Raw genomic sequence first — 17,214 nt, forward strand, 5'->3', positions numbered from 1 at the left:
TTCATGACAAACTTCCTTTCTGCAGGATTGAGAATAAAATCATCAAAAGAATCCCGAGGAACAATTATGTGAATAAAAGACTACTTAAAACGTTTCGTCTATACTTTAAACCTCTTCTGGTCGGGATTGATATCATTTGGGTAAAATTAATATATACAACTGACGATTTTGGGAAATTGCTTTTATATCGGGGCACACGGGCTGTACTCCAATTTCCTCTTGGTCCTCCGTGGGATGCATTTTGTTAGATATTTATGGGTGGGAGACAATTCTAATAAACACAGATGCCAAACATTTCGGTTTCGTTCTATCACTTTCTTTTGCCAAGATCAGTGTGGTGGTGTTTGTCTTGGCTTGACAGGTCGGTCTTATGCATTTACTTCCTGTGGAGTTTTATTGTTCCATTTTGCATATGGAATGTCAATGTTTCCACTCATTATACTCGTGTTTGTGAAAAAGGCACGCTAATATATATATATATATATATATATATATATATATATATATATATATGATGTAAGCGGAATAGGAAACACAGGAGTCTTAGTCTTGAGTTTATTCCTGACTAGTTTCGCAGGTTTGCTTTTTCAAAGGAATTTGAAAAAGCATACCTGCGAAACTAGTCAGGAATAAACTCAAGACTAAGACTCCTGTGTTTCCTATTCCGCTTACATCAACCTGTCAGAATGTCTCAACATATATATATATATATATATATATATATATATATATATATATATATATATACTCCGTTAATTTGATTTCGTTTGTCCCGACTACCTGTCAAATATTTTTTCATGATCATGAATGACGTTCTCAGGTTTCGGTAAAATATCAATACTATAACATCATCCTGGTCCAGATTACCTCCCAAATATATATATTTTTTTCATGACCATGAATGACGTTCTCAGGTTTAGGTAAAATATCACAAAAATTATAACATCATCCCGATTCCTTGCCACACACTTCCTGTTCAAGATCCACCACAGCATTCTTTCGTCCTTTTCTGTTAAGAGTTTTGATAATGTTCGCTGATGGCAGGGAAATTGAAATTTCTTGGTAAAAATATTACCACACAAAGTTTGCTGTGTTATTAAATGAGCACGGTCTCCAAGAAAACCTTCTTCCTAAATGTGTGTGTATTCACCTTGGTCTTTGTATCACGTGCTGGACTCGTGATTAACGGCTATTTCCCTCCAGGAGGAGAGCTCAGAGCTCGTATGACCGATCTATGGGTAATGCTGTGACCTTACACGCACACACACAACTCCCCGCCCACGAGTTGGAGTAACGACTCGAAGCGTAGCGATACTGAAATTATTTCAGCCCTGGGCAGGATTTGTGTGTGTGTGTGTGTGTGTGTGATTTTAACATTACGTCTGATGTATGCAGTCTAAATATGAACAGGTCACTTCACTTCACTTCAGAAAGAAAACAGAGCATGACGTCATGATGAAGAACACAAGGTACCTGCCATGCTACCCCAAGTCTGTGCCAAGGCATAATGAATACTCTTCCCAAGTCGGCTGACTGCCTCATCTCCTTCATGACGTCATGTCATTTGTCTTATGTCCGAGGTGAACAGAATTGTTATTTAGATATTGCGTTGCATTCACCGCTAAATTATTATTTCCATTAATATCACTCCTCCACCTTCCTTTGCCTCCAAATGAGTCTGAAACACACACACTTCCTTACTTGCAACCAAGAACAATTCATCCAACACTTGCACATTTCTGCAATACAATCCCTGGTCGTTCAATCCTTACCTCCCTCCTTCCACATCTCACCCTCCACCTCCAGTCCATTTCAACTTGGAGTCCCATTTTTTCTGCTTCCCATTCCACACGGATCCTATTCCATAACATAGAGTTCGCTCCCATTTCTTCCCATTCCACACGTGTTCTCCTCCCGCACTCCTATTCTTTCCCGTCTTCTATTCCACATTAAACACGTTATTTGCCTCTCACCTCTTCTCCCTTCCACCCCTATCTTTCTCAGTTGGCTACCCGCGACCATCTCATCTATCACTGTTCCATTCCCCGTGTCTCCTTTCCATCAGATCCGTGCATCCAACCCAACCCATTTCCCAACCCAAGGTAGCCTCACCTCTGTTCCCCGCAATTTCCAGCCCCAAGACATTTTTCCTCTCCCACCTTTTCCAGCCAAGCCGCTTTTACACGATTTTTCCGTCCTCCTTCCTTCTTCTTTCGCCTCCCCTAATTTTTCCCGGCAGAAACTTCATTTTCTTTTTCCCTCCGAAGACTTTCTTTTTCGAAAAAGACTTGGGTACCTGCTGCACCTCGTCCCGCTCTTGAAGAACCTCATCGACGCTGCAGAGTCCTACTTCACCCTTAACTACCCTGGGAGGTTCCTGTCTTTATCCTATCCTTCCAACCCCTAAATTTCTATCGTGCTTCTTCACACCACTTTACCAAAACAATTGTCGAGTCTTGACTAATAAATACATGTTGAAATCGTTGATGATACAGCAATTAACAGTGGCGTAGAACTTGATCATAAATACATATTCTTATTATTGTCATGTTAAATACTGGCAACAGCATCAACCAATTAGGCTTGGCCTCCGTAATGTCTTACTCCCAAGAATCTCTGCTCTAACCGAATTAAAACATCCTGACGTTAGCCAAAATACAATCTTCAATGGTGCCTACTTCGTCCTTTTAGGCAATAAAAAGCCATTCGGATTACAATGCAAAAACATTCCGTTCATGTCATCTTACACCTCACGTTTATATATAAAAAAAAAAATTATGTACAACTCTTTTCTAAAAAAAAATCCTCTACTATGGCAACACGACCCGTTGAGTGGCTGGTGCACTACCATGCTAGTTTCGTTTTACTCAAGACCTGCTGTATGTTACTAAAAGGATCGACGATTACACTACTCATCTATCTAAACGAGTCTATTATGCTAATTTCTGGTATATAATTTAAGTTAGTATCATAACCCATTGTTTTATTCACAAAAGTACAATTTAAAAAAATCCTTAGGACGACAATCAAGTATTAGCATAATAACAGAATCTCCATCAGTTTAATTAGAATACAAGTATACCACTCGTCACACCAGAACAATCGACAATCCGCAACCATTCTCACAACCACCACCGAAAACATGACGCCCATCTTCCATAAAACTACTTCCCCCCATCATTCTCCACCATTTGTACCCCCATTATCTCCATCGTTATCTCTTCATTAGAACTGCAGAATACTCAAATCGCCATTACCGTAGTCGTCACAATCATCACCACTACCACACCACCACCACGCCGCCGCCACCACCAACACCATCATCATTCCTTCATTACACTCCTTGCCGTCGTAATCACCTCTTCAGCCCTCATCATAATCATCACCTCTATTATCATTTAATTTTTATTCAAACTCCAATCAACTCCCCCACCCTCCATCGCCATCTTCTCCCTCCCTCATTCTTCTCAGTCTTGCTTCTTTCGTCGATATTCTTCAGCTTATTTTTAGTTTATGCTGAGCCATTTTTGCCCACTAGCATTCACACTACCACATGACTCTCATTTCCACTCTTTCGTACACTTTTTCCTTCGCGTCCTCCTCCTCCTTCACCAGTCCCTTCTCCCTTCACCCAACTTTCTACCACCCTTTTCTTAATTTGTTCAATATATTTTTCCTTTTGTGTATGTTCGTACAAATATAATGACACAAGACCTAAGAGGTAATTTCTAGCCTTTTATCGCTAGCTTGCCGGTAATTCAGTGTCATAAATACGCCTTTTATTATCTTCTAACTTGTCTCCTATTAGCTTGACAGTTTTCCTCGACAACTTCGAGAAACCTGCAACGGTATACTAGCAACTTCCTCGTCACCTAAAGCTTCTGCGATTTTTTTTAAGTTTATCTTTGACAACTTTATCACATTTTACATCCCATCAATTGATCTAAAGTTACGACGTCACAAGCGATTTCAATCGCAATATACATAACCATGAGCAAAGTCGAACTCGCCACGTCGAAAATGTTGATTACAAAACGGTTCGGTGAAGGTGGGACACGGAATTTCCGGAACGGTTCTTTCTACGAAGTGACCACTGATCCTCATTGTATCAACACTGTATGGTCTCAAAGTCGCTCGAGCTGAATGAAATACTTACTTCAGCCCACAATGCTAAATCGTGCAGAATACCACAAAGGAATTATTATTGCAATACGACTCAACAGTCGTTATATTTTGAATAATCGTCTACTACAACGCAGCCATCTTTTTACTGCATCAAATATGTTTACTAAAGATCTTACACCATCCTCAGTAATAAACGTATTCAGAACAATTCCTTCCATACACACGTCACTTCCATGCAATCTCTTACTACCTCTACTGAGTCATGAAGATGAATGGTGCTATCAAAAGAGGCGTTTCCTATTCTAAACCGTTAGCAACACACACATAAACATGTGCACTCACGTACGATCCCAAACAACACCAGTCATGTTACTACAAATACATATCAATAACCAGAGAATACATTAACGATAAATGTCCTGAACCTCAACGCCCAACTGAAAAATCCTATTAGCAAAATACTCTTCAATTAATGAACAATCATGCACGCTTCATGATAGATTGCCAAACATCCGTAACAAAGCCGGTACAAATTATATGCCCCCTCGCCCTTAATCAGGCAAAACATAATAAACAATCAAAACTACCCATACAATTGACTAACCACATCTACAATCTACATATATTATTGCACCTCACAACCCCCAAAAGTATTTCAGACGAAATGCATTAGCTGCTACGGCACCCTATATCTCATCTCCTAAGTAAGCATTAACATCTCCCACTACCATCACTGAAAACCAATCATACACACGTGCATAATCGCCGGTGCGATCTTGTACCTGCCTCACCAGTCATCACAACAATCAAACCACCACAGAATTCATAATCACCACAGCATCACCATGCAGCAACCGCCACAGCACACCGTCTGTACATCTACAACCAAAAATAACTTCTACGCCCAAGTCAATTTGCTCTGTAATCGCTACCAAAACACAGCCATGTTCGATCGTCCGCCGTCAATGATAAACATTAAGGATACATCAACCCCGAGGAGAAATCCATTCCCTCTAATCACCATAAGCCGAGCACCACTACCACCACCATGGCTAGCAACCAACACCACACCACACTTCCCAACATTTTCTCTGCCACCACTCCCTCTGCGCGAAGTCCATTAATTCCTCTCTCCCTCCCAGCATCACCCTCCTACTCGCATCCTCACTCCATTCCCCATCTCACCCATTCCATCAACCCTTTCCCCGTATATCTGTTTGTGGGCGTTTTAATGCGTTTGTCTCAGTGCTTATTTTTGTGTGATTTTGCATGTCTCTCTTTCACACATATATATACACACGGAGAGAGAGAGAGAGAGAGAGAGAGAGAGAGAGAGAGAGAGAGAGAGAGAGAGAGAGAGTGAGAGAGAGAATTGCACAGATTCTGGAGAAACAAACTAGTTTATTATCTTCTAACCTTTAATATTTCATTTTACGCGTATCCTATCCACCTCTCCGTCGAATTCCATCTAGTCTGCTGTCCTCTCCTGTCTGTCTGTCTGTCTGCCTAGCTCCTTCCTTACTTTGCCCTTGGGCAGCTCCTCCACTCCCTCCCCACCCATCCCCTCTCCGTCCACCATCTACTCCTCCAAATGCATTTCACAACTCTTCAAACCGGTTCCTTCTTCAGGCTCCTCCTCACTTCTTGGCCCAATGTGCTCTACTCCTTCAGACAGTTCCCCCCCCTACTTCGCTTCCGCCCCCAAGTCTTCTCCCTATCTCATTCTCCCTTTCACTGATATCAGACAGCGTCTTGTATCCCCCTACACCATCAACTTGCTTCGTGTAATTTTTAATTTTCTCTTTTTTTCTTGGCTTTCTTCTCCTGTATCTTCATCCAACAGCCTCAGTCTTCAGGTTCCTCATTCTCCTTCAACCAATCTCTTTTCATCCCTCTTCACATTCGAAAAACTCCTCCTCTACCTCCCCCCCACCCTTTCTTTCTGTCCTCTCCACATTTTCTGCCACTCCTTTTACCTCTCTTCAATTCACATTGGAACCACTGTATAATAATCCCCATCCTCACTGCCAACCTATACCATCTCATGAGAGCCAGCCGTGGATAGGTTGGTAGAGCACGCGTCTGGTAACTGCGTGATGGATTCGGCGTCTGTTTGAATCCTGGCCTAGGCACTCACCTCGGACTTGAGGTGACTTGGGCAGTACTGTGTGTATGATACGTTAGCTTCCCCTGGATATAGTCATTGCAGTGGCATACAATAAACACCGTCCCCGGCGCTCATGTATGAACAATTCTGGACCACTGTTAAGGTTGAGGTCCGACGGAGTACCCTGCAAACCCTCTCCTTCTTCCCTAACCACTACAAAAGAACCCCTTTACCCTTTCCTCGAACCCTTTCCCTGATCTTTACTCCATGCCCTATTTCTGAAAAAAAAAAAAACACTTTGAAGATCACCTCCAGCACCCTTTCCCCAACTTTACTGCTCCCACATCTGGTTTCCGATCTTCCTACTTCTCTGCCCCAACTCCGACCTTCACCAGGGTATATCAGACCTTATCTCCCCCCCAAGGTCTCCCTACCTCTATGTTCCCCTCCACCACCGCGAATAAACACCACATCAAGAACCCAGGAAACACATCTATGCCTTTGCATCATCCAGTAGAACTCCTTGTCTCCGTCACCACACCTCTCATTTTCACCACCAGAGGTCTCCACGCCCATCCTCCAACACCACCTCTTCACTTCCCCTCCACAATAACCACTTCCTCCAACACTCCTCCCAATGCAGGCCGCTCCCTAGCGCCACCACTTCCTCAGTAACCTCCACTCCACCCAAGATACCCTCCCGCCCCCTTCCTAGTCCTCCTCCATAAAGGCTTTACGTTCGACCATCAAAGAAGAGCACATCGGGGCATGAGAACGTATCCTCCTCCTCCTCCTATCACCCCATCCCCTCCCTCACATTCTATTCATCTTTACCCTTAACCTACTCCCCTCCCTACCTCCTTCACTTTCCTTAACTCCAACCCTCTCATAACTCTTTGTCCCCTTTTCCTCTCCACCTCGCTTGCGCCTCCTTTCCTGACCCATTCCTCCTTTGAACTCCCCCTAATATCCAGGCAGCATAACTCCCTAACCCTCCCTCCCCCTTTCACCTGATTCCCTGCCCTCCTTTCTTCCCCGCTCTTTGTTTCCCCAATTAGATCCTCTCATAGTAACACCGTTACTCATATTATCGTACCTCTGGTAACTGGTTCCTCCCTATACACCTTACTTCGCTTCTTTCACACCTAATCTCCTTTGACCTCTCCTGCCTCTTCCCTCTCCCTGGTATAGGATATTAACTGCTTAAATTTTATGTAGTCGCTATGATGGCGATTTCAGTGACACCCATACGAAATAAACCTGCAGCATTCTTTTTACGACTGGAATGAAGAATGTTATTACTTTTAAGTTCCTGTTCCTCTCTCCTATTATACTCAAAACCTCTCTTCCAGCACATCACTGACAAGCTCTTCGGAGCGATACTGTCGCCAGGATAGAAACGCTTGATGTACGACACCCAACTCCCATTCCCTCCCGATGGCAACACACACCCTCGCCTACCCGACCTAGCATAAACACCATCTTCCTTTCTCGCAACCGTTTTCTCTTTCTACACCTCTGCCTCTATCCTCCTCTTCCTCCTCCCTCCTCCGGTCCATTCTTCTTCCACTGTCCGCATATTAAAGCTTTTGTTGGTTCTTTGAAAGCCCCAGTCTCCGACCCCCCCCCCCACAATGTCACCTTCATCATAACTTCTGTCCTTTCCTCCATTTCCCTTCATCAAGGGTGCATCTCCCATCCCCGACAATTAAGGATGCGGGGGAGGGTGGGGGGGAGGTTCCTCCCTCCCCATTGCAGCCATCACGGCCACAATTTCTTTCCCTCTCATTCCTTCCACCTTCTACTACCCGTCCTCATCCTGCTGCAACTCAACTATCTCTATCACTTCTCTTTTCGGATGGATCACTGTCTATTTCCTCTTGTCCTTCTTCTCCATTTAGCGCCTCTTTTAGTCCTCCATCGCGTCTACCACGCCATCTCCTTTCCTCTCTCTCTCTCTCTCCCTCTTCACTCCCTGTACTCCCTTCTTTCATAAAGGGCCCGGGGGGTTCCATCAATACTACACTATCATTTCCTACTTCCATCGTCTCCCCACTCACCCTCCTTTGAGTGCTCCCACCTCCACTAGCCCCAACCGCTCCCGCCTCCACGCTACCTCGTCCTACTCCTCCACGCTTCCACTCCATCATTCTTCCAATCCCGCGCTCTTCCTCTTCACACCTTCCCCTCTACTCGGGGCTCCGTCAAGGTAACCGAGTTATCTCCCCCCCACCCCCTTTATTCTTTACCTTCACTCCACTTTTTTTTATCCCCTTCTCCATTCTTTCTCGCCCGCCACTCCCCTCTACCCAACACCCCCACCCCCCTCCACGCCGATCCCTTAACTCTTCTAATCCCCTTCTCTGCCTCTCTTCTCCGTCGCTGGTCTAATCTCGTTCGAGCGCCTATTCCAGCCACCTCATACTACCTCTTCGACCCTAAAAAATAAATACCCTCTGGCCTATGCCGTGTTATGTTTCATGCTCAAAATGTCTACTGTATATCTTTTCTTTTTTAACTGCAAAGTACTTTTTTACGGTAGATGTCTTAGAGAGATAGAGAGAATGTTGGCATTTGGGGGAACATACTTGTGAGTTGTACCCAATTCACGATCCTTTCTGCTAGTATGCTACTTTGCTGCTTCGTTTGAGTGGAAACGACTTCGGTTAAAAAATTCTAGATTTCCGGAAGAACTCAACAATGTGCCTGATATTCGTACATATTTAACTTCTCTTCGTCATTTAGCCTCTCACTATATGGCAAGAATAATTTGACATACGGAAATTTTATTAAAAAAAAAAAAAAAAAAAAAAAAGTAGTTTCTATTCAAAGTAACAACAGCAAGCAGCATGCTAGCGAGAAATGCCCAGTGTGCCGCCACACCACTGACTCCCTCGATATGCTTTTCTATTTTTACTTTTCAATCTTTACATTACGTCGATGACTCCACCGGAATATTTATGTTGTAGCTAATGTCTGGTGATTTCATTCATCACAGCCACATTTCGACTGATTACTGTCATTGTTCTCATTATTCTTTCCTGCCACCAGGCGATTTTATTTCAGTCAAGGAAATCCCAAACTCATCACGGAGCTAAAGTATTCAAATCTACTACGGGGCAGTTATCTGGTGAGTATAATTGCCAAAAGGGAATTTGAATAAATTGTAGAGTTGATCAATTATCCATCAGAAGTTCAGATGGACCCTTGCGATAATGTCCCAAACATGTACTCTCTTTATACTGAGTTATAATGTTGTCAAATATATCAGTCCGCGTTATCAGCTATATGGAATCTAGTTAATCTGAACATTGGGAACACATAGGGGGAGTAGATTAAGGGGGGGGGTTAAACTTTTCTTTAATTTCAAACTGGTGACCATTTTCTTAGTTGGTAACACGGACCAATGGGTTTGACAAAGTTACGAAACGCTTGAAAGTGAGAGTACAATTTTTTGGACACTGTAGTCGTACATAAACGGAAAGGTGACTTTGCAAACCCAAAACCTAAACAAAACCCAAAACCGAAAGCCGATTATAAAAAAAAAAACTTATTACTTTAACCACTACTACATCTGACCTCATATGTACCGCCTGGCCCTCCTTTTGGCAATCTCCGTGGCACTCCTCCCATAGCACTGGGTTACCACACAATAACACATCATATTCTGCCGCCAGCCGATCTCATTCACCTGGGAAACAGCGCCTGAACTATGTAAACCCGTTCCCTTCAGACAGAAGCCAGACTATTTCATTCATCCCCCGTGGCGCCTATCTCGATTGACCTTTCCCAAGTGGCACCTCTTACTCTGGCACCCGACAGTCACTCACCTCCGGGGCACCCTCTCAGTAGCCAAGCCGGATTTTCTAACCCTTCCCGTTCTGGGTGGCACTCGTCAGGCTATTCTATTTAGCTCGCTGGCACCCCGTCGACAGCGATGGAGCTTGCTATGAGGTTAACGATTTCCACCTAATGCAAACGCAGGGCCCTTGACCGTCAACAAAAGCCTTAATCAGGTTCGTCTATGCCGCTGCCCTCCCGCGCGAACTACATACAACCGCTCTGCAGCAAATCCATTGCCAACAACACCCGCCAACGAAGAACACGTTACACGCCATGTCCTGTCGTGCCAACACGCAAGTGTTCGTCACTCAGTGAAGTTCGTGAGGGGCTGTGCGTTCCCTGACATTCGAATCCCCAGCCTTTCTAGACAACGTGTCTGGATACTGACTTGGTTACGTCACTGTTCTAGCGAGCATGTGCAGGTCGCTGTCCCTGGCTCTACGCAGCCCCATCGTCCAGAAAGGGTGAAGGTTCATCTTTCGAACTCGCGCGCAGACCCCCATGAAGTTTTATGAGTGACTGGATCTCCGATCCCCAGGGCCGTTCCAAGTAAGAACGTCAGTGTGCACAAGCACCGAACTGGCGCCTTCATCATCACCGCCATCACCTCTACTGTTCACTCCTCTACCACCACCACCGTAACTCCACTTCCACTACAGCCACTCCCACCACCTCCACCGAAACTTCACTTCCACTACTGCCACTCCCACCACCGCCACCGCCACCGACACCAGCACCATCATCTATAGCCTCTCTATTCGCCCTACCACCACCACCACTGCTACCTCTCCCTTATCACCACGATTTCTCTTCTCTCCCCCTCCTGCAGGTCCTCCTCCCCGAACCATCGATCTTCTCCTCCTTATCTCCCTCGTCCTTGTTTCCTCGTACCTCCTCTCCTCTCATGCGCCTCCTCCTCCTCTTCGTCGCCAAGCTCCTTTCCCTCTGTCTCCTCCACCTCCTCTGGAACCTATCGACGCTCCTCCTCTCTTCGCCCACTTTGGGTTCCTTTCCATACCGTCTCTTCTTTACCCACCTCCTCCTCCACCCCCTTCCCCTCCCGCTCTCCATTTGAACGTTGACTCTGGGTTCGCCTTTCCTTCTCCACTCCTTCCTCTTCCTCCTCCTCCTCCTTCCTGCCTGACTACCACCCCTTCTCCATTCTTCCGTCCTTCTTCCCACTCTTCCTCTCCATCCTCCCTCCCTCCAATTCTTTTCACAACACTCGCACGCTTCCCACCTTCACGTTTCTCCCTCCACATCGACTATTTCCACCTCCTCCTCCCCCCTCCACCTCCTCGACAACTCCCGTCTCCAGTCCCCTTCCCCTCCGGCCTCTTGCCTCCTGGGCGCTCGGGTGGGAGTAGGGGGAGTGAGGGAGTGTGTTGGGGGGAAGGGGGGGTGGGCGACCCAGAACTGCGAATCTATTGTCCTGGGTCCCGAGTCAGCAGTGCGCCAGGAGAGAGGTAGTTCGGAACAAACCTTCCATACATATTACACAAGGAAGAGGAAGAGGAGGCATTTCGTCGGTCTTACGCCCGCCTGCCTCACCTCCCCACCCCCCACCCACTCCTCCCCTCACTCACCCTTTCCTGGAGTGTCTATAAACAAAGGCTGCCTCCCAACTGCCGCTAGCCGACTCCTCAATGGATTGACACAGCCTCTAGGTTCTTCGCTGTGCTGGGGCTTCATCAGACCATTCCAACTCCTCAAAACCACAGCGTCAGGTTCAATCTACAACGCTTACTCCTGCCTTTCCTTACCTAAACTAGTCGCTTATTGTAGCAGACATTAAGGAGGGGAAATCTGCTGCACTGAACTCGATCTACTGAAATGTCAACTGCTCGCGCAAAGAATCGTCCAATCTGCTCAGAACGTACCGATTGCCCGTGCCACGGCAAACCCTGGGTCAAATTCGTCCTACCAACATCGTTCGTGATCTACAGTTCTGCTCTCGTTGAGTCGACAAAAAGGCACCAGAGCTATTTTGATAAGTCCTTTGTCCGACTCGTCTCCTTTTGTATGCCTGATGCACTTGGTGCTAAAACCCATACACCTCCTCTCCCCTCTCCCACACTCAGGCATGGAAAGTTTTTCATTGCCACAGCAGCAACTAAATTCCCTCTAAAGCAATGGTTCCCAAACACGTTGAGTGAGTTCCTCCACTTATGTACTGCTGTTCAATTACACCTGAAAGACCTGCCAACCTCTAAATAAAATCGCTTGGCATCCACTAACTACTACGGAGTTTCGGTTTGTAATCGTCTTGGAAGCTGGTCTTGCTGTGACTCAATGAGTTCCTCCACTTATGTAGTTCTGTCTCATTACACCTGGGAGACCTACCAACATTTGAATAAAATCGCTTAACATCCATTACTGGGAGTCTGTAGACCCTCTTAGAAGTTGACCTGGATTCTACCGGGCCTCTCATGGTGGCGGCACACTAGGCTAACATGCTACTTGCTTTCGCTACTTCGTTTCAGTATAAATGACTTTCGTTAGCGTATCTCAACAATGTGCCTAATATTCGTATAGGTTTATCTTATATTAATCATTCAGCTTCTCACCTTATGACAAAAGTAATTTGACATTTAGAAATTTGACAAATAAAAGATCGTAACCGAGGTCGCTTCTACTCCAACGAGGTAGCAAAAGTAAGTAGCGTACTAACGAGAAATACCTACTAAGTATTTCAGCGGCTTTGACCCATCGTTTTTCGCTCATATTTCCGAAATAATCATTCACATCAGCATGGTATATTAGCACAGCCTAATTCACACCCGGCCCTAATTTTTGACGTTATAGTGCATTCACAAGTGTATTCAATTACGGTGTTTACTCTTGATATTAAGTGTGTCGTAGCCGACACCCGTGAAGTAAATCGAACAAGTGAAGTTGGGATACACGAGGTAGTTTGTGATGACGTCACGACTTCACCTGTTCGATTTACTTCACGGGTGTCGGCTACGACACACTTAATATCAAGAGTAAACGCCGTAATTAAATACACTTGTAAATGCACTATAACGTAAAAAATTAGGGCAGGGTGTGAATTAGGCTGTGCCAGTATATCATACTGATGTGAATGGTTATTTCGGAAATATGAGCGAAAAACGATGGGTCAAAGCCGCTGAAATACTTAGTACTATGCCGCCACTTAAAGAAACCCAGGATCCAGGATTTGAACCCGCTGCTTGGAAACCTCCTCCTCCTCCAAGGCTCAGTCGATGCTTTTGAGGTTTCGAATCCATTTCTACTGACCCGCTCCGCTTTTGTGTTGAAATCAGGAGCGATAATGGTACACAGCTCCACCAGTAATACATCTGATACTACACAGAGCGCGTAGAGACCGCCATCCAATAATAAATACGCGCGTGTAACACGCCCACTAATACGTAGGTGGGTGTAACACGCTCCGTGTACTGCCCGTAATTACTGCTACGTACTCGGTCCGACTCCTGATGTCGAAATAACTATAGCGGCCACACTCTTTCCTTTCGGATACAGCGGTCAAGAGGTTCCTCACCGTTACACAATCGTTATCATTATCCCTTCACCAATTTTAATAATTTCAGAAGAGGGAAACAGTACTTTATGAAATACTGTAGTTCCAATAAAATATGAAAGATACATCAAAATAACGATAAGGAAATCTTTACTTCATTTAGTTCAGTTTACAACCCACACGCCGCTGCTGTGCGAGCATTCGTATCTACTACAAACCCGCCCAAGAAGTGTCCTGAATCATTTGTTATTGTGTACGTAGGCGTGTGTGTGTGTGTGTGTGTGTGTGTGTGTGTGTGTGTGTGTGTGTGTGTGTGTGCGTGCGCGCGCGCCCGCGCGCCCGAGGACTTATCACGTAACAGTATGCGCTCACGCGCATGCGTGGATGTAAATAATGGTCACTATATAATCTATGGGTACTGATACAATCCGCCCTCTAACCAGTAGTGTCGCCGTCTGACGGAAAGATGGTGACATTTATCTAGTTACCAAATGTGGTTGCTTACTTACAGTTCAAACCCTGCATGCGGGTTCCCGTCTCTTACTTGACGAAGATTTCACTTACCTGAAACAAGAAAATAAAACACATGGTTATACTACAAATCTCGACTGCATTTCAGGAAATAATATTTCACTGTCCTTCGTAATGGCAAATGTGAATACAAAGACCACGAATTCATGAATAATGGGTGCATTATAATAATAGGCTGCGCAAATGAAACACACAATTTCCTTTGGCCTAATGCAATTTTCGGAAACAAGTCCCCCCACCCCGCACCCGAGTATTCAACATTATTTTCACCTCTTCATCATCCTCCCAGCTTTCTTCCTTACCACTACTCCACTACCTCACCCTTTCCTCTTCCGGCCTTCCCTTCAATCACCCGGTCAACCCACCAACCATACAAACATCCATCTCTACCATCCTTCACGCACTCTATTCGCCTATTTCCTGTCAGTGTGTCCCAACCCTTGCTCTGCCCTAGACCTGTGGTACAGACTCCTTCCCATACTCACAACTCGTGTACCTCTCCTTCGCCACTCATGCCCTGTAAAAAATATCCTCCCGTCTTCCACAAATAACAACCCCCATCCAATATCGGGTCCAATAACGAAATGAAACCAAATATCCTGTACAATATCCAATCCTTGGCTAAAATATATGCTGCAGTGTATACATACAATCATACATGCACGTATGAACACAAACACAAACTACACGCTGAGCAAAACATCCGCATACACTGAAAAACGAACACAAGGCCCTTCCTCCAAAACCACCCCCTATCCACTCACCCCTCCTCCCCTGGCTTCCCCATCTTGCTTCCTTCTCTCATTACGAAATGTGAGATCCCTCTTGCTCCCCCCCAACTCCCCACATCCTCCCACCACCCTGCTCCCTCTTCCCTACTCCCCCTCCCTCTTCACCTCACGGTTGACCAACTCCCAATTCTCCACCCCCCTCCACCCCGTACTATGGAGTAGCTCCCTCCCCAAGTTGCCCTTTCCCCCCTTCCTCTCCCCCCACCCTACTAGAGACCCCAGTGGATCACAGCAGTGGGACTCTTTTTATTTCGTTGTTCCGTTATTACAAATATGTATGTACACATAAACATGACAAATACTCAATGTGCAGCTACCACCACCACTTAGCTCATTAAAATCGCCTGGCCCCCGCAAGAAGAAAGGAAAATAAATAAGTAAATAAATAAAATAAAATACTGACGAATAAGACAGAACATGAGGAATGTGTAGATGGACACGATTTCAGAGTGTGTGGTGGGGGGGGAGGAGGTCACTACCCAGCCTCACTCGTCATCAAACTTCACCGGAGCACTGACGTGGTCGATCACCGACGGACAGCCATAAACGTGTGTGTGTGTGTGTGTGTGTGTGTGTGTGTGTGTGTGTGTATTAAGCTTGGTCTTTTGGATCACGTGTTGGACTCGTGATTGACAGCTATTTCCCTCCCGGAGGAGAGCTCAAGAGCTTGTACGACCAATCTATGGGTAATGCTATGACCTTACACGCACACACACACCCAACTCCCCGCCCACGAGTTGGAGTAACGACTCGAAGCGCAGCGATACTGAAATTACTTCAGCCCTGGACAGGATTCGAACCCGGACCGCCGTAGGGACAGTCAAGAACTCTACTAACCGCGCCACCGAGTGTGTGTGTGTGTGTATGTGTGTGTGTGTGTGTGTGTGTGTGTGTGTGTGTGCGCGCGCGCGCAGAACAACATGAACTGGTGGTGATGGAGTTCTTGGCGGAAAGTACACTCCCATAGGAGGTAAAGGGTGTAGTGGGGGCGTGGTTGTGGGCGTAGTGAGGGCATGTTTGTGGGTGTACGTGGTGAGGGAGTCGGGTCGGGGAAGCAATGTGACAGGGCGAGTTGGGGAAGGCCAATACGACATCCGAATTGAGAGCGTGCGTGCGTCGTTTGTAACCAAAACACATATAAACCAGTCTACACTTTGCCTTCACTTAATGCTGTCGCTTTCTGTAGTAGATTTTTGAAAGAGAAGAATAAGAAACACAACTACACCTTCAGTGTCTAATGTCAGTATTCCATTTAAGGGGGAACTTTATGTTCCAAGTCCAAATTATTTCTACTATTCAGTCAAGCAAAGATTCATTAACGTAATGTTACATCAGATTTATGCAACTAAAGTAACAAAAATTAATTATATATAAGCGTACAAATATGCAAGGTGATCCACCTATATTTTGTACTATCTTCACCCTAGTAACAGAAAGGCTACACATAATGTAATACATTAGAGTTAATATTACTGGATGTTATACAACCAATGCTAATGTGTTGGGAGAGGAGAATATTAAGGTGGCGAAGAGCATAAAGGCTCTAGCAAATGAGGCCACACAAGTATCATTGAACGACATAAAAGCTAAATAGACACGTGGACTGGATGAATGTCAAATGAAAAATATGACAATGGGTAGAGTGGCAATAATGGAGGGACTGGTGAGATTGTTCAACGTGTGTCTTTGGGAAGTAAGCGTCCCGCTATGTATAATTCATCTACACAAGGGAAAGGTTCTGAGTATGAGCAGAGTTGGTAAGGTGTGTGGCGTATGTTGAGAGATTTGTGAGGGGGAACAGGGGGGTGATTCGGTGAAGGGCAGTGTGGGTTTAGGCGAGAAGGAGGATGCGTATATCAAATACTTGTGGTAAGACAGGTATATGAGAAGTGTTCGGCAAAAGGCAAGGGTATTCCTCGGTCTTCTCATGAAATTGGTGTACAATAAGATCTATAGAGCGGCTGTACAAAATGTGTTGTGGCAATTGAAGGTGGTCAATATATATATATATTATATTCTTTTCCATGAGTAAAGATCAGGGATGGAGAGCGAGTGGTCTGAGGTGACTGAGGCGAAGAATTATGGTTGTGTGATGTCATAGTTGTTCAATATGTATATCACTAGGGAGGTGAGGGTGATTAACACACGAGTAACAGGCACAGGTTTGGTGTTGGTGGGTGAGGGTGAGGGGACGAGGGAGGCGAAGCAGTTATCATAAACGGGCAACACTGAGCTTGTGATTGATTCTAAGAAACGGTAGCAAATGCAGGCTATGGAAAAAGACGACTACGGGTAAATGTGGACAAATTAAA

The 17,214-nt window shown here is 45.3% G+C and overlaps 1 protein-coding gene across 5 annotated transcripts in view; it reads right to left on the minus strand.

The window, feature by feature from the left end:
- The window catches only part of LOC143018627 (uncharacterized), a 171,696-nt gene that overhangs the window by 98,414 nt on the left and 56,068 nt on the right, over window positions 1-17,214 (minus strand). Inside the window, exon 1 of one of the 5 annotated variants that reach the window (XM_076174165.1) lies at window positions 14,090-14,120. The exons of the other annotated variants lie outside the window; for them this stretch is intronic. Within the exon in view, the coding sequence (XP_076030280.1) occupies window positions 14,090-14,105 (16 nt within the window). The 5' untranslated portion in view covers window positions 14,106-14,120. Of the gene's footprint in view, window positions 1-14,089; window positions 14,121-17,214 lie in introns of those variants that run through there. 5 annotated transcript variants of the gene reach the window in all.

Source organism: Oratosquilla oratoria, chromosome 35 (assembly GCF_046742065.1).
Source record: "Oratosquilla oratoria isolate Oo_2021 chromosome 35, ASM4674206v1, whole genome shotgun sequence".
NCBI classification, from domain to species: domain Eukaryota; kingdom Metazoa; phylum Arthropoda; class Malacostraca; order Stomatopoda; family Squillidae; genus Oratosquilla; species Oratosquilla oratoria.